Source organism: Haemaphysalis longicornis, unplaced genomic scaffold, assembly GCF_048455015.1.
Source record: "Haemaphysalis longicornis isolate Haplotype H1 unplaced genomic scaffold, Haemaphysalis longicornis Haplotype H1 scaffold_6, whole genome shotgun sequence".
Classification (NCBI taxonomy): Eukaryota; Metazoa; Arthropoda; class Arachnida; order Ixodida; family Ixodidae; genus Haemaphysalis; species Haemaphysalis longicornis.
This window is the reverse complement of record NW_027526407.1, coordinates 114,668,375-114,694,218: the sequence shown is the minus strand read 5'-3', so window position 1 is coordinate 114,694,218 and position 25,844 is coordinate 114,668,375. Positions and strand designations below refer to the sequence as shown.

At 47.6% G+C, this 25,844-nt stretch overlaps 1 protein-coding gene across 2 annotated transcripts in view; it reads right to left on the bottom strand.

The window, feature by feature from the left end:
- Positions 1 to 25,844, bottom strand: part of LOC144141904 (venom metalloproteinase antarease-like TtrivMP_A) — a 116,666-nt gene that overhangs the window by 38,083 nt on the left and 52,739 nt on the right. For both annotated transcript variants that reach the window (XM_077673374.1, XM_077673373.1), the window contains exon 5: positions 22,617 to 22,755. In XM_077673374.1, the coding sequence (XP_077529500.1) occupies positions 22,617 to 22,755 (139 nt within the window). The remainder of the gene's footprint in view (positions 1 to 22,616; positions 22,756 to 25,844) is intronic.

The following is a 25,844-nucleotide window of genomic DNA, read 5'->3' as shown; positions in this document are numbered from 1 at the left end:
TCTTTCTATGCATGCCATTATCAAGATGACGCGCTGTCTCTTCGGGCGGGTAACACGAGAAGCAGTTGCTTTCAATCAGCTTATTTGGGGACACTGCTTTACAATGCGCGCGGAACCGCCGTCACGTGATATTTTTCATATTTCGCGGGTTTTCTTTATCAGTCAGAATAAATGAGTACGCAATTAGTTCGTCGCTGAAATTACCGCAGTTAGGTGCCCCTCGTGGGCATCTACAAATGCCTCATTGACACTTTAGTGAATAGGACAGTAAGTCTCGAGTTAGATAAATAATTACAATTACTTAGTTAAGTCTCATTAAAGAAAAAATTTACTGTTCGCTTCTGCACAGTGCTGCAAACATTACTGACTAGGTTTTGCTCGAGTTACGCCACCGCTCTTTTTTTTTAAAACTTGGTGCGTAATAGCAGGGGAACACCTGTGTTTATATATATATATATATATATATATATATATATATATATATATATATATATATATATATATATATATATATATATATATATATATATATATATATATATATGTGATGAGGTAGAGGAGAGAGGGGGGTGTGCGTCGGAAAAGGCGTGACATGGATTTGGACAAACTAGTCACGCTTGGTACCCAACTGGGTCTCAGGGACTCTGAGCTCCGCTTTCCTCACTTTAGAAAGTTCTCGGCGAAGACACACACTTTCACATCCTCACTACTCCACCAAGAAGAAAAACGCACTGGTGGTGGGGAAATAACACAAGCGGATGTTCACACTCTACTGAAAAAATAGGCACTAACAATACTAGTAGGCACACTTGCAGAAGCGCGGCTCCTACATTTTTGTCGAATGCGTCATTCCGTAAGACAACGCTGTCGCACAAATAGGCGTCTTCCACAAAGGCACTACACCAACTTCATGATTTGGAGCATTCCGCTGGCAAACATCGCAAGATCTGGCGAATGTTTTAATGTTGGCGTAGATATTCGGCCAGTAGAATTCGTGAAGAATTGTTTCTGTTGTCTTCCGAATGTTTTTGTAAAAGGGTCTAATGTTGTTGTGAGCTGTCTCGAGCACAGAGTATCGGAACTGTTTTGGAATTACCAGTGTTTGTAGTGTTGACCCGATGAGAGGTGGCAGCGTCGGTACAGCAAACCGTCCTCTTTGAAAAATAGGTAGGCGTTGCCCCTTCGAGGTGTGACTTCCTGTCCTTGCCTCTTAAAGCAACTACGCAGACTTCTATCTTCACATTGCTTTGTCTTCATCTCGTCTCCTGTCACCTCAGCGAATGTGAAGTTCTTTGTTAAGTTATCGGCCTTGACAACGAAGACTACTTCGGGTGGCTTGTTGTCTCTGGTGTCGCTGTGCTTACGGCGGTGCGCACGTAGCTTCTTAACCTTATCTGCTTGTTGTGCTTGTTGCGTGAAGTTCGGGTCAGGATCGCATGGATATCACGCGCCGAGGATGTTACCCAGGACCAAGTCATAAAGTGGGTCGGTCATGCACTTCGCCAGGACGTGGCCTGAAAAGTAGGGCGTATGGATCTTGATATATGCCTCTGGGAGGCGCTGTGTTGTCTTGTCCAGGAACAACACGGTGGTGGCTTGACCTGTCAGGTACGTATCTGGCACGAGCTCTTTGCATACAATTACGGCGTTGCTTCCTGAATCCCGCAGCACAGTTATGGATTTCCCGTACATCTGACCGGTAACAACAGGTAAGTTGTCGGCGGAGCGTCCTGGTTGAGTTGCGTCTCCTCCAAACGTCTTCCACGGATTGGGATAAGAAGTATGCATATAAGGACGAGTACCTCGTCTCCTTTTCCGGGATGTCGCTACTACACAAGCAGAAACTTGCTTGGGATGGGGCTCTTTCGATTTGCAGTTCTCGCTCTTGTGGCCTGGTTTGCCGCACTCGGAGCAGATTGGAGCTTGTCCCGTCATACGGCAATCAGGAGCACGATGTCCAACTCTATCACAAATAAAGCAGGTCGGCCCTTTGCAGCGCCATCAGTGTGACTCGAGCCTGCGTGTGTCGGAGTGTCTTCCTTGAACTTCCCCAAGTTCTTTAGAGACTGGGCTTCCAGAAACCGATCGGAAACCTCGGCCATTTGGTTAATGGTCTGGCAATCTGTTTCTTTAGTGAAGACCACAAGTTCCTGGCTGCAGCACATCAGGAACTGCTCGGTGATCCCTTTGTCACGTAGGGTCTCAAATGTCTTTGGTACGCCCAACGTCTCGATCCACCGATCAAAATATCCTGACAGGCGGGACGCGAACTGTACTCCAGTTTCTCCATCTTCGGCCTTTGCATGGCGGAACTTGTCATTGTAGCCCTGAGCAGTGAATCGAAATCGCTGGAGAATAGCCAACTTGACCTTCTGGTAGTTCAGAGAGTCCTCCGGCGTCATTCACCCGATGACTGTGAGAGCGTCTCCAGTCAGACATATGCTCAGGCCAACAGCCCATTTATCTTCCGGCCACCCTTGCGCGAGCGCTATCCTCTCAAACCTCATGAGGTAGGCGTCTAGATCGTCCTGACGATCGTCAAACGGGGGAATGAAATTGTGTGGGCTTATGAAGATAGGCGCCGGTGCTGCCACTGATGCGCTCGCTTCGTTGCCCTGCGGATTGTTCCTGGTACCTTCCTGCAGTCTTAACTTTAGCTGAAGGTTCGCATGCTCCAGCTCTGCAGCTGCCTTGTTAGCCTTGCGTTCTGCTGCCCTCTCAGCTCTCATGCGATCTTGCTCTGCCCTTACCCATTATCGGAGCTCAGAGTCCCTGAAACCCAGTTGGGTACCAAGCGTGACTAGTTTGTCCAAATCCATGTCACGTCTCGCGCTCTCCAATCCTCCTGCTGGTGACGTTAGCTCTTCGGGTTAAGTTAATGAAGAGTCCTGTCGCGGACGCCAGTTGTGATGATATTGGTGGCTAGGACTCGGGATTAACGTCGCACAAACGACACACGTACTTGAGAAACTTTGATGATGTAGACGGGGACGAACATTTATGTAGACCAGACAACTAACAATACGGGTTTTACATTTGCAAGCTCAATGTGACAATAAAGCTCATCCTCAAGACACAAAGCTCTATAAGGCTCAGAAGAGATAACCGTTCCCAGTTCTGTTTGAAGACACACCCTGGATAGGTAAAACGTCTCACGTTGTCGGGCGCACTCGATGCGGTGACGTTGAAAATCCGTGTTTGTATTCACCCTCTTGGTATCTGTCCCGGAATGCACCACTGCAGACAGCCGACGCCGGCGATTGAATGCGCGGTCGTCGACGCACGGCACGGTTGACACTGCAGCCTGGTTCGGTCTCCGGGCGTCCTTAACGACGGCCTCGGCAGGCGACGGCTACCGCACCTTGCGGATAGCCCTCCGAATCATCGCTCCTCGGAATCCTACCGTGCTGAGTCACCCGCCCCAATCTCCTCTTCCTCTTCTCCCCCGACGTCACAGTATTCCTCGGCTATTTTGCCGGTTCTCTTCAGGCGACACCTAGCCGGAACATAACCACACAGGGTGATTATCCATGGTCTGTCATCTCATCCTCTAAATTACCTTCGTCGTCGTCGACGCCTTTTCCGACGCATGCACGCCCTCTGTCCTCTACCTCATCACAATGCTCCCCACTTAAGAAAGTTGTTGGGGGTCCCCAACACACTTTCAAAAAAAAATCACACCATGAGATAAAAGTCACACTATCCACAGTGCACAGATGTCACGTCACGGAGCTGTAGGCCTAAAGTCGGTACTTTCTAATGTCGTAGTTCGAAAACTTCTTATTTGGCACATGTGCGCGTTAGGTCATCCAGTCCTTGTCTTTTCATGCCGTGGTAATCCAATCGGTTTTGACCCATTCGCTTTCTTTCTGTATTTCCAGCAGGGCTGGCCGTAAAGCATGAGACGACGCGGCCTCATCGACAACCAGTCAGTGCTCTTGCTCACGCAGTGTCCTCTAGTATTTTCCTGGGCATCAAGAAATTCGGATAGCACAGACAAGTTCTTGAAGTTTGGCTGACCCGGTCTCGCCATACGGATGGGCGAGTACGAATGCCGGGTAGGGTGCATTGGGAAGATCGGTTGTCCAGTTGGGAAGCTGATATGTCTTGACCATTGCTGTGGCTGTAGCCATGCGGAGCGAATCTTGCGTAGCGTTTTGATGCTTGGTTTAAACTGTAGCCGCCTCCGCTTCGACAAGCACGGTAAAGAAATCTTCCTCAACAGAAGTCTGTGGCTCCTGTTCGTCTGAAGGGCCTTCCCGTTCGCCGTACCCGTAGTAAAAAAATGCATCTTCTTGAACTTGCATTCAGGTTGTTGCTTTTTGCTCGCCTGTACCGGAAGTCGGGGCTTTCTGCGTGGACGCTTGGATTGCAGATCTGAGAACCCAATCGTCGAAGCTCCATCTTGCTTGGAAACAGTGTAAAGCGATGTATCGCTCTTCTGGGTGATATAGGCAGTCGTAGCTGCCGCTTCGTTCACCTTGATCTTGGGCGGTAATGGCCCGTCATTGAGCTGCAAGCTGCTTTGCTGTGGGTTACCTTCAACTGTTTGGGGTGGTGTTCTGCTCGACTGAGTAATCAAGGTTTGTTCCTCCAACCGAGATTGGCCTTGGTCGTTAATGAGTACTTTGACTTCCTTTTCTAGACAATTCATGAAGCCTCCACGAGATGCATGCACCGGCATATCTGCTGTAGGGAACTGAGATGGACTTCCTGAGGTAGCAGTGTCGATTTGTGCTTTCGATTTTGCACGCCCACCGTCCACCCAACCCCGAAGTTCTGCTCCTTTCAATCCTGATTTAATTCCTTTCGCAACAAGCCTTTCCAATACTTCGATTCCCATATCGAAATCTCAAATTTGCAAGTCTCTTTCGCTCGTTAAAGACTCTTCGTCTCTAAGGTGTTCGTAGAGATTCATGTCTGCCGTCCAACTGTCACTAGCTTCTCAATGTCCATGTCTCGAAACTGCACCGTTAATCTCGACTTCTAGCCTTTTCCCTCTTCGAGATGGTAGAGAAGAGGTCCTGTCGCGGACGCCAGATGTAATGTAATACAGGCTGTTCTAACAATCACCAGCGTTACGGACGGGAGAATAACGAGACAGGGCACCGGAACATAGATAACAACTGAAGATGGCACGCTTTATAGGGTTGGGTTACGGCAGAACACGCGGAGTGGAAAGGCGACGGAAAAAGAAAACTAACTAGGGCTGCTAACTTAAAAAAAATCACGAGTTCGTTTTAACGGAAGTCAAGTTGGCCAACTGCAACAGTCTCACGTGTTGGATGAGCTGTTCGGGAGGGTGCAGAATGGCTGGAGCATCTTCGGCGCGCCGGCGGAACTTCCTCGAACGTGGGCAGGTCGTGGGGCGCTGGTCCGTGCTGTCGCTCCCTGGCCGTTGCCTTCTAGGCCGTCGCAGGATAACCACGGTCGCGCACCCGGTACTGGAACAGCGGCGTCCGGTCCGCAGGCTGCCCTCTTGCTCACGATCACCGCCGAGCACCGTCCCCTTCGCCGGAATCCTCTCGCACACTGCTCTTCCTCCTCTTGGCACATAGCTCCACCACAGGGATTGGCCCGTCTTATTGGGCAAAATGTTCTTCAAAAACGCAAAGTTACGGCTACTTCCTCACTATATATATATATATATATACATGTATATCGCGAATCAGAAGGGGAAATGAGGAGCTCATTGAATGAAGACAGCAATGAGGGTTGGCAGTCAAGAAAAACTCGGAAAGCAAAGGGGACGATGTAGTAGGTTATTGAAACAGATAAGGAATTTGGAAATACAGAAAGTGGCAAAAAAAACCGGCCCAGAGGGATGCCAACCCATGACCTCCAGAAAACGGGTCTAGTGCGCTACGGGCGGGGCTATTTTCCCCTCCACTTTATGGGGCATTTATGTTAAGGTATTTTTGTTTCCTGCACATGGGGGAGGTCGCCAGCGCCATTCGGAGTACTCGGGGGAAGAGTACTTTCTTTTAACCTACTACATCCTCTTCTTAGCTTTCCGAGGTTTTCTTGACTGCCAACGTTATTTCTGTCGGTATATATGTATATATATATATATATATATATATATATATATATATATATATATATATATATATATATATATATATATATATATATATATATATATATATATATATATATATATATATATAGATTGCGATAAGGGCTGTCTTAGGTTACCGTAAGAAAAAGTAATAATGGTTATAGCTACTACCAAAATTGTTTATTTGTCGACGTTTCGACGTCGTCAAATGAACAGTTTCGTTAGAAGCTATACCCATTTTTACTATATATATATATATATATAAATATATATATATATATATATATATATATATATATATATATATATATATATATATATATATATATATATATATATATATATATATATATATATATATATATATATAGTGTGAGGACTGATGGCAACGGGCACTGCCTTCGTGATGAGGGAGGAAATAGTGTGGGGACGGATTGAGTCAGGTGGCTGCATCGCTTGGAGGGACAAACTAGTGTGAGGGCCAATCCCCTCACAAGATCGCATTTCTATGCATCACCTGTAAATCCCCATCATCACACAGTGGCCTCCGCCACTTCTTCATTTTGTAGATTATCATCATCATTGTGTGATCTGGTGTTCTTCGGCCCCGATCACCTGAATAAAAGGCTGCCTCGAATCTTCGCCTTTCAAGTGGTGGAGTGCGCGACTGGATCCCTTGGGCTACCTCTCTGAGTGAACCCTGGAGCTCCGTTCGGGACGTCGCCTACAGCAGAAGGCCATGCCAATGACAGCGGAACCATCCAACGCTGCGGGTTCGGCCGTTCCACCGTGCTTCGTGGCCATCCGCCAGCGCGACCCCCCTTCTTTACCGGGCTTCGCGGCGAGGACGTCGAGCAATGGCTGGATGATTAAAACCGAGTTAGCACGTTTAATCGTTGGGACGACATCGCCAAGGTGGCAAATGTGAATTTCTATCTGGATAAAGTGGCCAAATTGTGGTTTTTTAACAACAAGTCCTCGATCACCGACTGGGCTGATTTCACCGCACAGCTGCGCCGCAGTTTCGGCCCTCCCGCAGCTCGCTCCGACGACGCAAAGAAGGCTCTGGAAACCCGCGTCCAGCAGGCTCAGGAAACGTACACCGCGTATATCCAGGACGTCCTTGCCTTCTGCCGCCGGGTTGACAATGACATGACGGAAGCGGATCAGGTGCGTCACATCATTAAGGGCATCGGCCATTTCGCTTTCACGGCTTTGGTGCTTCAAAACCCGTCCACCGTGGCTGATGTGACAACAATTTGCCGGCGGCTGGATGAGATGCAGTCTATCCGTCTCCAGCAGGAGACCGCTCTACCGCAATGCCTTGGAGACGATAACCTGCGGACTCTTATACGAGCTATTATCCGGGAAGAGCTCCGCGATGATGGTGCTGCTTGTGCCCCTGGTGTCCATTCCGGTCCACGTGCGACCTGCCTCCGAGATATCGTTAGGGAAGAACTTGCGGCAATGCCTGTTCCCTCTTCTCCTCCTGCTCCTGCTCCAGTAATGATGCCATCGTACTCTGACGTAGCGGCTCGACCACCCCTGCTTCTGGCGCCGGTCATGTCTCCACATGCTGCTGGCTGCGTCGCAGCCGTTTCTCCGGCGCTGGGACCGCGCTCTCCCTACCCCATGTGGCGATCACCCCGCCAAGACGCAACTTTTGGTCGCCCGGTTTTCTATTACTGCGGCATCCGCGGCCATATCTCCCCCTTCTGCCGCCGGCGTCAACAAGACGAACGACGTAGATATGACACTTATGAGCGTGACAACACGCGTTTTAGTTATGGGTACCGCCAACGCAATTATTCGCCGCCAACACGTCGTCCGTCGTCTCCACTTGACTCGGCTGACCCTTCTCGCAACTCTCGAAACCCGCGGCGCCGTTCCCCATCACCATTCCGCCGGGCAGTGTCACCCCTTCGCCCGGTATCGCATGATCCCAAGCACCCGCCGGAAAACTAAGCCCTGCAGTTTTTCGGGGGAAAACTGCTTTACACGGAAAATTTGAAAATTCCCCGCAACGTCCATGGAACATGTTGTCAGTGGTTGTAGAAGGTATTAATGTCCCTGCCCTCGTCGATACCGGAGCTGCTGTATCAGTTATAAACGAAGATTTGTGTGCGCGTCTCCGAAAAGTTCGAACTCCGTACACCGGACCTTTATTGTGTGGGGCCAACGACGATATGATTCAGCGATCTGGGACCTGCACTGTACGTGTTTTTATAGACGGTATTTGGCATCACATTCAGTGTGCAGTTATCTTTCCCTGCGCCCATGAACTTATTTTAGGGTGGGACTTTCTCAGCTCAGTGGGTGCTGTAATATCGTGTCATCGACCGGAAATACATCTTTCAGAGACAGGGTATTCCAGCGTTGAGGAGATCACGCCGCATCGCCTTGTTGCTAGTGTTGCAATTGACATCGCCCCTGGTGAAGTGAGAATTTTTTCAGTTCGTTCCGACACCATCCGTGAAGGGGACGTCCTTACTAGTCCAATCGCAAGGTTTCTTCCCAAGGGTGTCCTCATTCCTACTTGTCTGGTCCGCTTCTCACACGGGACGGCCATACTAGCTGCAACCAATACCTCTTCCGAGGCAATCCTCATTCCCGAAGGCGCCACTGTAGCGACTGTTGTGGACATGGCTACTATCTCTGTTGTCCCACTCTCCTGCCTACCATCAGGGTCTCGTCCTGGCAGTGCAGTAGCGCCTCTCGACGCTCTTGAAGCCACAATCAGCTCCGATCTCTTACCAACGGAGAAGAACTCTTTACTCGACCTATTGAGCAAACACAAATCGTCCTTTGATTGCTACGCTACTTCGCTTGGAACTACTTCAACAGCCACTCACCGGATCCACACAGATGACAGCAGCATTGTCCACCGTCGTCCCTACCGTGTGTCCTCCTCTTAACGTCAGGTTATCAGTGAACAAGTTAAGTACATGCTTAGCCGCGATATAATTCGCTCGTCTTCTAGCCCCTGGTCCTCCCCAGTCGTTTTGGTGCGCAAGAAAGATGAATCAGTGCGTTTTTGCGTAGACTATCGTGCCCTCAACAAGATCACCCACAAGGACGTCTATCCGATGCCCCGAATCGACAACACGTTGGACTGTTTGCAAGGAGCGGAGTATTTTTTCACCCTTGATCTCCGCTCCGGTTATTGGCAGATTCCCATGCATGATGACGACAAAGAGAAGACAGCATTTGCAACTCCGGATGGCCTGTATGAGTTTAACGTGATGCCCTCTGGATTGTGTAACGCTCCTGCCACATTCGAGCGAATGATAGACAACGTGCTCCGTGGTTTAAAATGGAAAACATGCTTGTGCTATCTGGACGATATCATCATTTTTTCTACGAGTTTTAGTGAACATCTTAAGCGCCTCGACCAAGTGCTCGCATGCCTTGCGACGGCAGGTCTGGAGCTCAACACAAAGAAATGTCATTTTGCTTGCAAAAGTATCAAAGTTTTGGGCCACGTGGTCAACAAGGATGGTATTCGGCCCGACCCGGACAAGATTGCTGCTGTACTTAACTTTCCCCGCCCTTTACATCAGAAAGCACTCCGGAGTTTTCTTGGACTGGCGTCATATTTTCGTCGCTTTGTTAGGGACTTCGCGACCATCGCCTTTCCCCTCAACAAGCTTTTAAAATGTGGCACCCCTTCCAAGTGGTCCGACGAATGCGAAGAGGCATTTGAACGGCTCAAAGACGCTCTCACTTCTGGACCGGTCCTCAGCCACTTCAACGAGCAAAAACCCTGCATTCTTCACACAGACGCCAGTGGGCATAAAATTGGGGCTGTACTTTTGCAACCCGATTCCCAAAATCGAGAACGGGTAGTCGCATATGCCAGTCGCTCACTGATGCCTGCTGAGAAAAACTATTCTATCACTGAGCAGGAGTGTCTTGCCGTTGTTTGGTCAATACAGAAATTTCGCCCGTACCTATACGGCCACCCTTTCAGAATTGTGACGGATCACCATGCAATCTGCTGGTTCTCGTCCCTGAAGAACCTCTCCGGCCGTCTCGGCCGCTGGATTCTTCGCTTACAAGAGTATGACTTTACGATCACGTACAAGTACGGAAAGAAACACCTAGATGCAGATGCCCTTTCACACTGCCCATTGCTCCCATGTTCCGGAAGCGTGTCTTCGCTACGCGCACATCCCACCATAGCAGCCATCGACGCCGCGGATGTCCAGAGCCGTTCCGATTTTGTGGACCGTCAGCGCTCAGACACCTACTGCCGCACACTAATGGACCGCATCACCGGAACCTCACATCCTCCTAACAGTCGCTTGCGCAGCCAGCTGAGCCACTTTAAGCTGATCGATGGCGCATTATACCGGTCCACTCATCAACCATATGGTCAAAAGTGGGTTCCCGCTGTGCCCCGATCACTTCGCTCGCAGATTTTGGCTGCTCTGCACGCTGATGCTACCGCCGGTCACTTGGGCTTCCAGAAGACTTGCGATCGTGTCCGCACGCGTTTCTTCTGGCCTGGCCTGTCTTCTGCTGTCGCTCGATACGTCGCTTCATGCGTCCCTTGCCAGCAGCGAAAACGTTCTACGTTGCCCCCTGTTGGACCTCTGCAGCCGCTTGCCTGCCCTGAAGCCCCTTTTCATACAGTCGGAATTGATTTGTATGGACCCCTCCCTGCTACCCCCGAGGGTACCGTTGGATTGTAACTGCCGTGGATCACTTGACGCGATATGCGGAAACGGCACCTGTCCGTACCGGCTGCGCTTCAGAGATCGAAGAATTCTTTTTACCGGCGGTCCTTCTGCGTCATTGCGCCCCTCGTAAGCTTTTAGTGATCGGGGGAAGACATTTCTCGCCCAAATTGTCGCCGACGTCCTAAAAGCCGCCAGTACCGTTCACAGGACGACCTCTAGCTATCATCCGCAAACAAACGGTCTCACCGAGCGCTTTCATCGCACCCTATCAGACATGCTTTCTATGTACATTTACCCTGACCACAGCAATTGGGATACCATTGTGCCATTCGTAACGTTTGCCTATAATACTGCTATTCAAAGTACCACCGGTTACTCTCCATTTTTCCTTGTATTCGGCCGCCAACCGTCACTCATACTCGATTCAAGCTTCTTCCTGGCGCCCCCCCCCTGCTTCAAACTCGTTACCTGAACAGTTCGTCGCCCGTGTGGATCACTGCCGTCACCAAGCTTGTCTGCGCACTCAAGCTTGCCAAGAAGACCGCAAGCATCGCTATGATGCTTCCCACAGAGAGGTTCGCTTTCACCCCGGTGACGAGGTCTTGCTATGGACTCCTGTTCGGGTCCCCGGACGCTGCGAAAAATTCCTTCATCGCTTTCTCGGCCCGTACACCGTTCTAGAAGAAACTTCGCCCGTCAACTACCACATCACTCCTAACTGTGCCTCCACGGACCGCTGCTGCCGTGGCACTGACATCGTGCACGTTTCTCGTTTGAAACCCTTCGTTCGCCGTGTTACACCGTAGAGTGCAGACGGGCGCCTGCCTTCGTGAAGAGGAAGGAAATAGTGTGAGGACTGATGGCGACAGGCGCCTGCCTTCGTGAAGAGGGAGGAAATAGTGTGGGGACGGATTGAGTCAGGTGGCTGCATCGCTTGGAGGGGCGAACTAGTGTGAGGGCCAATCCCCTCACAAGAGCGCATTTCTATGCATCACCTGTGAATCCCCATCATCACACAGTGGCCTCCGCCACTTCTTCATTTTGTAGATTATCATCATCATTGTGTGATCTGGTGTTCTTCGGCCCCGATCGCCTGAATAAAAGGCTGCCTCGAATCTTCGCCTTTCAATATATATATATATTAACATACGTTTGTTCTCTGAGCCCCTCCGCTGTCTTCTTGTCCCTTAATGTTGTGGGTGTGGGCAGGGCATGTAATGTGACGGCAAGATACACGTCCGCATTAAGGGTAACAGAGTGGATCCCAAGAAAAGAGAAGCGTGGAAGGAGGCAGCAGAATGTTGGTCAGATGAGATCAAGAAGTTCGAAGAGATAAATGGGTCGCACTTAGCCCTGGACTGGGAATATTGGATATATATATATATATATATATATATATATATATATATATATATATATATATATATATATATATATATATATATATATATATATATATATATATATATATATATATATATATACACATATATATATATAAATATATATATATATATATATATATATATATATATATATATATATATATATATAAGAATGCTTTGAACAAGGTAAAAGCACGATTGTTGCAAACCTTTCAGCAAAGACACTTGCTTTCGTCAGAATATATATATTGTCACGAAGACAAGGACGATGCAGTTCGCGGAAATATATATATATATATATATTGTAAGATTGGTTTATTTCCGAAGGAGATGCAGCAGGACGCTCAGCGAAGGCAGTCCAAAGCAAGCGGGGCCCAAGGCTCGCTCTCACGCGCTCTTCTTGCGGTACACGCTGATAATGACCCCTGCCCGGTTCGCTCGTTCTGCGTTTTCCTTGTCGCTATTTTACCATGGCCAATCTCCTTGGAAAGGTAGGTGATACTTGTACCTCTTCCGCACTACAACCACCACTATTCTCACCCTCCTCCCCCCCGCGGTGAAGGGAGCCACCCTGGCGACTTACGGGCATGCTACGACAACAGGATTGTAATAACCCTTGAGGCGTTGCACGTGGACTGGAAACAAAAGTGCCTAAACATGAATAGCCCAGAAAGTGGAGAATAAAATCGCCCCGCCGTTAGCGTAGTGGTTGTCGCACCAGAGCGGTATTCTGGAGGTCCTGGGTTGGGATCCCACCTGGCGGGCATTTTTTCTCCAGTTTCTTTCTTTCTTTCCAAATTCTTTATCTGTTTTAGTGACCTACCACATCCCACCCTTTGCTTTCCGAGGTTTTCTTGACTACCAACTCTTATCTCTGTGTTAATTTCAACGAGCCCCTCATTTCCTATTCTGATTCGCTACATGCATAGCGAGGGCCTCCGTTCTGCCAGTCTTGGTGCCATAGGAAGCTTAAGAGGGTTCAACGCTTGTCGACCACTCTCGACATGTCGGAGACACTCGATTCCTGGCCCGGGGGTTAAAAAGAAGGTCCCCTTCACCCCGAGTAGTCCGAGTGGCGCTGGCTACCATCCCCAAGCACAGGAAACAAAAGTGCCGAAACATAAATACCCGAGAAAGTGGAGGGGAAAATCGCCCCGCTAGTAGCGTAGTGGTTATCGCACCAGACCGGTATTCTGGAGGTCGTGTGTTCGGATCCCACCTGGCGGGCATTTTTTGTCCACTTTCTTTTTTTCCAAATTCTTTATCTGTATCAGGGACCTACCACAACCTCCCCTTTGCTTTTCGAGGTTTTCTTGACTACCAACTCTTATCTCTGTGTTATTTTCAACGAGCCCCTCATTTCCTATTCTGATTCGCTACATGCATAGCGAGGGCCTCCGTTCTGCCAGTCTTCGTGCCATAGGAAGCTTAAGAGGATTCAACGCTTGTCGACCACTCTCGACATGTCGTAGACACTCGATTCCTGGCCCGGGGGTTAAACAGAAGGTCCCCTTCACCCCGAGTAGTCCGAGTGGCGCTGGCTACCACCCCCAAGCACAGGAAACAAAAGTGCCTAAACATAAATACCCGAGAAAGTGGAGGGGAAAATCGCCCCGCTAGTAGCGTAGTGGTTATCGCACCACACCGGTATTCTGGAGGTCGTGGGTTCGGATCCCACCTGGCAGGCATTTTTTGTCCACTTTCTTTCTTAACAAACTCTTTATCTGTTTCAGGGACCTACCACATCCTCCCCTTTGCTTTCCGAGGTTTTCTTGAATGCCAAGCATTATCTCTCTGTTATTTTCAACAAGCCTCCCATTTCCTAGTTTGATTCGCTACACGCATAGCGAGGGCCTCCGTTCTGGCTGTCTTGGGGCCATAGGAAGCTTAAGAGGGTTCAACGCTGGTCGACCACTCTCGACATGTCGTAGACATTCGAGTCCCGGCCCGGGGTTTAAAATGAAGGTCCCCTAAACACCGAGTAGTCTGAGTGGCGCTGGCTACCACCCCCAAGCAGAGGAATCAAAACTGCCTAAACATAAATACCCCAGAAAGTGGAGGGAAAAATCGCCCCGCCGGTAGCGTAGTGGTTATCGCACCAGACCGGTATTCTGGAGGTCGTGGGCTCGGATCCCACCTGGCGGGAATTTTTTCTCCACTTTCTTTCTTTCTTTCCAAATTCTTAATCTGTTTCAGTTATCTACCACATCCTCCCCTTTGCTTTCCGAGGTTTTCTTGACTGCCAACAATTCTCTCTGTGTTATTTTGAACAAGCCTCTCATTTACTATTCTGATTCGCTACACACATAGCGCGGGCCTCCGTTCTGGCACTCTTGGTGCCATAGGAAGCTTAAGAGGGTTCAACGCTGGTCGACCACTCTCGACATGTCGTAGACACTCGAGTCCCGGCCCGGGGGTTAAAAAGAAGATCCCCTTCACCCGAGTAGTCCGAGTGGCGCTCGCTACCACACGCAAGCCCAGGCAACAAAAGTTCCTAAACATAAATAGCCCAGAAAGTGGAGGGGAAAATCGCCCCTCTGGTAGCGTAGTGGTTATTGCACCAGACCGGTATTATGGAGGTCGTGGGTTCGGATCCCACCTGGCGGGCATTTTTTCTCCACTTTCTTTATTTCCAAATTCTTTATCTGTTTTAGTGACCTACCACATCCTCCCCTGTGCTTTCCGAGGTTTTCTTGACTGCCAGCTCTTATCTCTGTGTTATTTTCAACGAGCCCCTCATTTCCTATTCTGATTCGCTACATGCATAGCGAGGGCCTATGTTCCGGCAGTCTTGGTGCCATAGGAAGCTTAAGAGGGTTGAACGCTGGTCGACAACTCTCGACATGTCGTAGACACTCGAGTCCCGCCCGGGGGTTAAAAAGTAGGTCCCCTTCTCCCCGAGTAGTCCGAGTGGCGCTGGCTACCACCCCCAAGCCCAGGAAACAAAAGTGCCTAGTGCCTAAACATAGATACCCCAGAAAGTGGAGGGGAAAATCGCCCCGCCGGTAGTGTAGTGGTTATCGCACCAGACCGGTATTCTGGAGGTCGTGGGCTCGGATCCCACCTGGCGGGCATTTTTTCTCCACTTTCTTTCTTTCTTTCCAAATTCTTTATCTGTTTCAGTGACCTACCACATCCTCCCCTTTGCTTTCCGAGGTTTTCTTGCCTGCCTACTCTTATCTCTGTGTTATTTGCAACGAGCCCCTCATTTCCTAGTCTGACTCGCTACATGCATAGCGAGGGCCTTCGTTCTGGCAGTCTTGGTGCCATAGGAAAGTTAAGAGGGTTCAACGCTGGTCGACCACTCTCGACATGTCGTATACAGTGGAGTCCCGGCCCGGGGGTTAAAAAGAAGGCCCCCTTCACCCCGAGTAGTCCGGGTGGCGCTGGCTACCACCCACAAGCCCAGGAAACAAAAGTGCCTAAACATAAATGCGCGAGAAAGTGGAGGGGAAAATCGCCCCGCCGGAAGCGTAGTGGTTATCGCACCAGACCGGTATTATGGAGGTGGTGGGTTCGGATCCAAGCTGGCGGGCAGCTTTTCTCCACTTTCTTTCTTTCTTTCCAAATTCTTTATCTGTTTCAGTGACCTACTACATCCTCCCCTTTGCTGTCCGATGTTTTCCTGAATGCCAATTCTTATTTCTGTGTTATTTTCAACGAGCCCTTCCTCTCCTACTCAGCTTCGCTATATATATATATAAATAAATATATATATATATATATATATAAATATATATATATATATATATATATATATATATATATATATATATATATATATATATATATATATATATATATATATATATATATATATATATATATATATATATATATATATATATATATATATATATATATATATATATATATATATATATATATATATATATATTTATATATATATATATTGGGGTACCGGGGTTTGGCACCCAGCCTCGGTTCCCCAGAAATACACTGAACCGTCTAAAACCACAACTTTAGTTAAAGTCCCGTTCTCGCAAGGTCCACTCTTGAGCCGATCCGGCTCACACACCATGTCCACCTGAGTACGCCATGTTCTACCCTATACTCGGTTACAACTCAAGAACGGCACCATCTGATGTAGTGTATCACTCCGCCAAAGCGCCGGACCCGTGACGTCAGTGCTCGCGCGTTTTGAAAGGGGTTTTCTATGAATGCCTGATATCGTCGGCCTTGTCTCACGCAGTTTGTTTGTCGTCACTGGAGTTTTTTATAAGCATATTAAGTGAAGGAAAGTTTGGCATCCGTCTAAATGCAGCCATGCGGCTACAAAGGAAAGCTGTATAGCTTTCTCACCTTTGTAGCTGCGGGGCTGCATTTAGGTGGATGTCAAACTTGCCTTCACAGAAACTTGCTCCACCTTGGGGATTTCTCCTAAATCTGGTCGATTAAGCATATTAAGTCCAAGAAATCACGGGAACGGCTCACGCCATGTTCAAAATATTCCAAGTAATGCCCTACTTGCGCTGCGGGGAGAAACATCCGGCTACGGTGATTAGGCACAGCGGCAACTTCCGGTGCCGTTCTTAAGTTGTCACAGAGTATAGATCATGTCGGGGCACACTTCCATCCAGTTGGATTGTCCCCCGGCACTATTGCCGCGTTACCACAATGTATATATATATATATATATATATATATATATATTTATATATATATAGGAAATAGGAGCTCGGTGAATTAAGACAGAATAAAGGCCGCGTAAACTATTGCCGCGTAACCACAATGTATATATATATATATATATTTATATATATAACAGTGCAGGGCTTGGCAGCTGAATAGTATATTAAATTAGAGTCACCCCAAAAAACATAACAATATTTATTACGACGTTTCGGCTGGGAACCAGCCTTTTTCAAGTGAAGTACAAATGTCGAATACAGGGTATATGTAGGCTCGCAGGGAGCGCTGTGAGCACGTGGACACATTATTTCAAAAGTGTCAAGAAGGAAATAAAGCAAGAAATAAGTGGAAAGAAACGTACTGCACGACTGGGCGCGCAGGTAATCCATCTCAATATGCAACGCGACGAAAAGCAAAAGCGAGGCACTTAAAAAGCGTGTTTCCTTCAGCCACCGCCCACCCACGCCCAGCAATATTAAGAAAAGTAAACAAATAAGGAAGGGGTACTGGTCATCTCACTCCAAAGGAGCAGAAACAACCTGCCGCATAAGGCAGAAGAGTAGAATCGACAATTAGTCATCCAGACTCTGGGGAACGCAAAATGGCAGAAGGCGACGTTGAAGTTCAAGAATGCAGGCGGAAGGATTAGCGAGGGGGCCGCGTCCTCAAAAGAAAAAGCCGCCGCTTCCCCAGGAGACCAGATAATAGCCACAAATGGCTTATCCGCGGCCCGCGTCCCGGGCACAAGGCGGACAATGACGACCCCTCGAAGGGCGCCGACGCCGACAGAGGTTTACGTGAGCCACCCAAGAAGAGCGCAGGTTGTGCGAGGATTTTGAGAAATGACACACAAGGCAGGAAATAAACAAAAAAACACCACACAGAAAAAAGCAGTTGAACGAGCCCCCGGCTCATGACATGAAATGGATGGATACAACAAATTGTTACCTTACATTTGATATTTTTGAAAGTAACAAGGGTTTGAACATTATAAAAAAGTAAAATAAAGATGTGACGCACGTACGAGAGCAAATCTCCAGTGATCTAGGGAAAAAAAGACACTTCGTAGCTAGTCATCAATGGCAGTATAAATTCGCACACAGCATTCTTTAAACAAACTGACAAACGAAAGAATACAAAGAATACACGTGTACAAATCGTAGAACATGGGGAACCATAGCAGTGAACACAAATAGCTTACAAAGTGACATTTCGGGCAAAAGAGCAATGAAGCATACGGAGAAAATAAGTTATTCACAACACTAGACCGAATAGTGCTTGGAAAGTGTAATGATGGGATACAGGAAGATTTCGTGCAGGAGAAGCATTAAAGCATACGGAAAAGTAACCTGCTGACAACGATGAACCGTCCAGCGGTTGAGAAGTGATAACGTGCGATACGTGCCGCTACAAGGTCTAGGTTTGAAGGCACGACAGCCTTCCCTGAGACTCATTACAATAAATTTCCTTGACGTGCAGATAACAACTAACGGACACAAACTGGATACTTCGGTGTACAGAAAACCCACCGACTGACACCAATACTTGAACTTTCACAGCAGCCATGTGAGACACTGCAAAACGGCCATTTCATAAGGCCAAGCCCTACGCTTCCGCAGAATTTGCTCTTACCAAAACGACTTCGCTTCTAATTGTGATCAGCTCCGCATTGACCTCGCACGACAAAAATACCCACTAGCACTGATTGAAGATTTAATCAGGAAGGCATCACAACAGGAGCGTTCTAGCCTTATTAGTGGCAATAAAACCTCCACTTCGAGGTCACAAACCAATCTGATTCTGACATATTCGGCATCTGGCCCCAACGTCAATGAAATTTGAAGAACACACCACAACATCTTGCTCCAGAGTGAAAGAATGAAGCACGTCATTCCAGACCCACCACGCGTGGTGTATCGCCGGGCAAGAAACATCAGAGAAATTGTAACATCATCTTGATCAAGAGAAACTAGTTTGACAGTTTCCACACCATGTGGAAAACCGCGGTGCAAATTGTGTCTAATGATGACACCAACAACAAGCGCTCAGAGCAGGGAATCTGACTTTTCCATGCAGATCAGGGGCAACTTTAATTGTGACACTGCAAATATAGTTTACCTCCTAGAATGTGGTGATTGTGGTGCGCAATATATTGGACAGACTGAAACTTCTTTTAGAACTCTCATCAATAATCACAGATCCGATGCAAAAACAAAACCTTATCTCCCCATTTCAAAACATATCAACTCTTTGAAACACCCGTTCGACCAATTTAAGGCCACAGTGCTCCAATCAGGATTTAAAACCCATTTCGACAGAGAAGCCTGCGAATCTTATCTGATCCACAAATATAACACTCTCACAAGAGGTATCAATGAGTCTCAGGGAAGGTTGTCGTGCCTTCAAACCTAGACCTTGTAGCGGCACGTATCGCACGTTACCACTTCTCAACCGTTGGATGGTTTATCGTTGTCAGCAGGTTACTTTTCCGTATGCTTTAATGCTTCTCCTGCACGAAATCTAGCTGTATTCCATCATTACACTTTCCAAGCACTATTCGGTCTAGTGTTGTGAATAACTTATGTTCTCCGTATGCTTCATTGCGCTTTTACCCGAAATGTCACTTTGTAAGCTATTTGTGTTCACTGCTATGGTTCCCCATGTTCTACGATTTGTACACGTGTTCTCTTTGTATTCTTTCGTTTGTCAGTTTGTTTAAAGAATGCTGTGTGCGAATTTATACTGCCATTGATGACTAGCTACGAAGTGTCTTTTTTCCCTAGATCACTGGAGATTTGTTCTCGTACGTGCGCCACATCTTTATTTTACTTTTTTCATAATTTGCAAATCCTTCTTACCTGCAAAAATATTAAATGTAAGCTAACAATTTGTTGTATCTATCCATTTCATGTCATGAGCCGGGGGCTCGTTCAACTGCTTTTTTTTGTGTGCTGTTTCTTTATTTCCTGCCTTGTTTGTCATTTCTCAAAATCCTCGCACAACCTGCGCTCTTCTTGGGTGGCTCACGTAAACCTGTGTCGGCGTCGGCGCCCTTCGAGGGGTCGTCATTGTCCGCCTTGTGCCCGGGACGCGGGCCGCGGATAAGCCATTTGTGGATATTATCTGGTCTCCTCGGGAAGCGGCGGCATTTTCCTTTGAGGACGCGGCCCCCTCGCTAATCCACCCGCCTGCATTCTTGAACTTCAACGTCGCCTTCTGCCATTTTGCGTTCCCCAGTGTCTGGATGCCTAATTGTCTATTCTACGCTTCCGCCTCATGCGGCAGGTTGTTGCTGCTCCTTTGGAGTAAGATGCCTAGTACCCCTTCCTTATTTGTTTACTTTTCTTAATATTGCTGCGCGTGGGTGGGCGGTGGCTGAAGGAAACACGCTTCCTAAGTGCCTCGCGTTTGCTTTTCGCCGCGTTGCATATTGAGATGGATTACCTGCGCGCCCAGTCGTGCAGTACGTTTCTTTCCACTTGTTTCTTGCTGTACTTCCTTCTTGACACTTTTTAAATAATGTGTCCACGTGCTCACACGCTCCCTGCGGGCCTACATATACCCTGTATTCGACATTTGTACTTCACTTGAAAAAGGCTGGTTCCCGGCCGAAACGTCGTAATAAATATTGTTATGTTTTCGTCGTGAGTCTAATTATATATATATATATATATATATATATATATATATATATATATATATATATATATATATTGTAAGCGCTGGTTAGTGCCCCGACACCAGAAGAATGTGCGTCCGGACAATCCCCCGGTAGTTGTACACAAACGGTATGTGCGAAGTACTAGCAGAAGGGCATGCGCCAGTGGACTCGTACTCCGGAGGCCTGTCTTCCACATGAAATCATGATTCATCATCGTCATCAGTTGTCTTTCGTCATCAACGCCCGTCTTGGTTGTTCTCTGGGGCTCGCTCCCTGTCACGTAGGACAAGGCTCGCCTAATAAAGACGTTCCACAAGACTACTGGTGCGCTCCTTACAATATATATATATATATATATATATATATATATATATATATTTAAATATATATAAGGGGCTCGGTGAATTAAGGCAGAATAAATGTTGGCAGTGAAAAAACCTCGGAAAGCAAAGGAAGGAATACGGTAGGTCATAGCAACAGATAAACAATTTTTTTAGTCAGAAAGTAAGTGGTGAAAAAATGCCCACCGGGTGGGATCCGAACCCACGGCCTCCAGAATACCGGTCTTGTGTGATGACCACTACGCTATCGGTGCGGCTGTTTCCCCACCACTTTCTCGGGTATTTATGTTAAGGTATTTTTTGTTTCCTGCACTTGGGGGTGGTAGCCAGCGCCGCTCGGTCTACTCGGGGTGAAGGGGACCTTCTATTTTAACGCCGGGCCATGACTCCAGTGTCCTTCGACATGTCGAGAGTGGTCGACCAGCGTTCAACCTTCTTAAGCTACTTTTGGCACCAAGACTGCCAGAACAGAGGCACTGGCTATGCATGTAGCCAATCAGAAATGGGAAATGAGGGGCTCGGTGAATACAGAATAAGAGTTGGCAGTCAAGAAAACCTCGGAAAGCAAAGAGAAGAATGCTGTGGGTAATAGAAACAGATGAAGAATTTTCTGAGTCAGAAATAAAGTGGTGAAAAAATGGGCGCCGGGTGGGATCCGAACCCACGACATCCAGAACACAGTCAGAGCGAGACAGTGGACACAGCTTTGTTCTCCTCTTAACAACCTCCTACCACCCTCTGCCTAAGCCCGTCTTACGCCTTTTCAGCCGGTGATGGGTAAAAAGTAAAAACATAAAGCCGTTTCACTGAATGTGAAAGCTGTCGGAAGTGAAGAGCACTGATCCGCCACATTGGACTGCAGCGCCGTTGTCCGCTCACTGCTGCCACCCAACGCATTCCCGCCACCCAACGTTTCCCGCCTTCGCAGTGCTCACGCGCCCCCTGCCGAAACTGCGCCAGCGAGAGTTCTGTTCTTTTTGTGCTTGCTTTAATTTCGTATGGTCGAAATGTTTTGCGTCATTTTGAACGCCTAATGGTTCCTTTGCGGGGCTGGAGCCTGTCTGCGTGACATAGAACGCGCCATTTTTTCTTGCGCGGCCGCTTTTTTTGCTTACTATCTTAGAAGCCAGCCCAACGATCCTTACTAACTTAAGAACGCGGAGGTCGCCGGTTATACATACAGATTTTGCCTTAAATGACCCTGCCGTTTTCTTTTCGCTAAACAACGGGGAGATGCATGGCAAGCGCCAGCGGTTCACGACTTTCGAATGGTTATACTTTTAAACCGCGTGATTTCCGAAGCCTCAGCGTGACCCCCTGACGACGGTGCACCAGTCTGTACTTGGCTCCGTTATCTCGCTGCACTACCTAATTCCGGCAGCCACATCGATTGTTAGTGAGCTACGAGGGCAAAGCGAGCCCATAAAGTGCTCTGCACTTAAAATCCGTTTCTTCCTTTTACCAACATCTCACAGTAAAATCTTTAAATTTCTTTGTCTCAAGAAAATGCAACATCAACTCCTACTGGCTAAAATTGTAGGAGACTGGTTCAAGATAAGGGTTTTTTTTGCTATACTATGCAGCAATTTGAACTGTTGATTCAGGACAGGCATTTTTAACAAAATGTCATTTGTTACTAGAAAATGTGCCTTTTTGCGTGACATAATAATTAGGCATATTGGTTCGGCAAGCTGTTATTACCCACAGGCCATCAGTAGCTCTTTATATTTCGACCTATGTTAAAGTGAAATTTTCTCGACAATTGAGTTGATAAAAACCACCGTATTCTAGGCGCCGTTTTGCCTTAATAATGTTTATGCTACTGGTACTGACCGCTTCTAGAAGGAGGTGACGGGTCATCAAAGAAATCGGCCTTTTCTATCTTGTGAAGCAAGTGCGCCATTTGTCCATCTTGTGATCGTTCCATACTTTCAACTGGTTCAATTCGGTGGTGGGGCCCTACAACACCTTCCTAAAGCAAAAGTAAATAACGAAAACATATTGTACAACGTTTTTAATAAATCTGGGGTCACCAACAATAGGAAGAAAACAATACATGCCTACACAGACAAATACTTTTAATTCAAAATGAACTGCTACAGGGTACACCTGGGGCTGTACTCTTGTTGTATGTACTGGTACAGCAAAACAAAAAAAACATTATTATGCGAAATCACACCTTTCAGAAATAATGTTTTTATCAACATTATTCAGGGCCTTAGATAGCTTTGTGTTCTATTACGATGTACGACATTTCTGTCTCTCTAACAAGCCGATCTTCAGTGATGGGTCCTATGCGCCCTGATATCCCACGTGTTTTGTTTTAGTTTTTCTTAAATCACTAGCATTGAAAGCTTCAGACTTAAGCTGACATAATATTCATTTCGTAGCCACCCTCAAAAGTGGTATTAACCCAGGAATAAAACAACTTTCATGCATCAGGGGCTACAATAGAGTCACTGAGAAGCTCGAACGCCGTCTTCAGTTGTCCAATAACACCGCGAAGCGTGCTTCGTTAGCATAAAATTCCTACCATCAGCCCATCCTTCAATCAGCGCCAACCTCTATTACACTTGAAATTTTACATTTTCGATGCGACTGCATCTCATTCACTCGCCTTGTCCCTCCATACGGCGTTGTTGTCCGTCCACACCCCTCCCCCATTCTCCTCGCTGCACGAGCTACGCTCTCCGCCGCTCACCCCCTCTCCTCTCCGATAGCGAACACTCTCTCGCGAGGGTCATTGGATTGGATTCGATTGGATTGGATTGGCTTGGCTTGAATTGGATTGAATTGAATTTGGATTGGATTGGATTAACGTGGATTGTGTTGATTGTGTTGCGTCATAGCCGCGCCACGTTGCGTCATAGCCGCGGTCGTTCCAGCACCGGCCAAAGAAATAAAGAATACATGATACGCGTTCCTCACACGTTTCGCGCAATTAGAGAATCAACCCAACGGAAACACCAAGTGAACCCCCAAGCTGCGTCGCATCTCCACAGGGTTCCCCTCGCGGGAGGGTGGGGTAATTTTGCCTTAAAGAACGCGCTTGAAACAGGGAAAAGGGTTGACAGGTGCAGAAAACGCCGGCATAAGAGGAAATAAACAGGACATGCAAGGCACCGTGTGTGTTTTATTTGTTTCTTGTTTTTTCGCGTATTTTTGAGTCTTTAAACCTCTTTCACTCTTATCCAACCAACAGGCTTACTTTAAGGTTTTGCTACTCCTTAACGAACGCGCAAACATCCATGCGATTATGTCCCATATTTCGCAAAAATTTAGGAATACAGCAAATACACATCAACAGCGTATTGCGCGTTACCTCATCTTCAACAGTAAGGGTGAATTGGTCGATGTCTCCGTTAAGATTTTCCCGAAGAAAGAAAAATGTGAAGTGAACGGGGCAATCATCCGGGTGAATTCGCGCTGCTCGATAGAGCTAAAGACTAGCAATATAAAAATATAAAAGAACGGTCGCCATACCAGAAAGAATTGCCCATATTTAAAAATGTTTTGAATAGGAGTGAGCCTAATGGTTCATGTAATTGTTCTTACTAAGCATACAGTTATCCCTAACGCGTTCAGTAAAAATTTTCCACCTTCCGCCGATTCCAAGTGTACATTACTAGGCAGTGATACTACGTGCTCGTTTTCGTGGCACTGAGCGCCCGCCTCGACACCCACCATCTTAATTTAATTCATCGGTCCTCGGACGAAGTGACCATCCAACGTCTAGAATATGACGCCTGGTCTGCCCGGCCTGGGTCTGACGCCTGCCCGGTCGACCCGTCTGACGCCGGCCGGGTCTTTCTTATGACTCCTGTACCTAGCTGGAGCCATTATAGCAATATTTATTAGGGCAAGCTTTTCTTTGTGGGACCTACGGAGTCCTGTCAAAAAAAGTAAAGCCTTTTCATTAGAATGGCTGGCCGACCAAGAAGCTCAGAGGTTTCTATAGATACAAGGCGCGTGTGTGATGCGGGGCATCCGTCGCGTCGAGACGGTTACTGGGAACGCTCTAGATAAGACAATACGCGCATCGGTCCTCAAGATGCAATTAAATAGTATTGCTTTACCTAATAAATAAGGCATAGCTTACATCGCTCCTATAGATGCGTTTACGCAGTGGACGAAAAATTGTCGCATGTGTTTGTTCTCCGTTTCCTAGTTGTGTTTTAGAAGAAGAAGAAGAAAACTTTATTTTTGCAAGGATCCCCTAGTCCGGAGCTCCAGGGATAGCCGACAGGGCCTTCTCTGCGCGTTCAATGAGTGTTCTTTGCACTTCCGCGATAGAGTCGGCCAGCCTTCTTTCCCATGAAGTGGGGGTAGGATTGGGTATGGGGGAAAGGTTAGGGTTCTGTGTGCATGTCCAGAGAGTGTGATAGATGCTAGGGTAGTCCCCGCAGTTAGGACACTTGGGGGTACCCGGTAATCGTTGAAATCGGTGTGTTAGGTGTGCAGTAGGTAGCGTGTTTGTCTGAATTTGCCTTAGTACAGCGGATTCCCGACGAGTGAGTGTTTTGTGTGGTGTTGGGTACTTTTGTCTGTTTTGACGGGCTGTCCGTAGCAGATCCCTGGTGTCAACTGGTTCTTGAGGTCCTGGTTGCGCCCTACGTTCACTTGAATGTGGAAGTGCATGCTCAGGCGCCCGGTGGTTTAACGCTCGGGCAAGTGCGTGTGCGCTCTCATTTCCTGGCATGCCTTCGTGCCCAGGTACCCAGATTACCTTGTAGCACTTTTGACTTGAAACGAGTATCTTGTTCAGTATGTGAGCGGTATTTCTGTGCATTCGGTTGCAGATAAGTTGCCGGCATGCAGATTGAGAGTCGGTGTAGATGTACACTGTACCGGTGTCTGGCACAGGACGGCAAGAGTGCTCTATAGCACGCGCGATTGCCCTAGTCTCCACATCGACGGTTGCATTGAGGTCACGTTCTGTGGCTGCTGTGATGAGGGTGTGACTTCCGTCTACGACAACGGTGACACCCGTCCCATCTAGGAGGCTGGCGTCAGTGTAGTAGAGTTCGGGTTGTGGCTCGGTCTTGTTGATCTGCTTCAGGA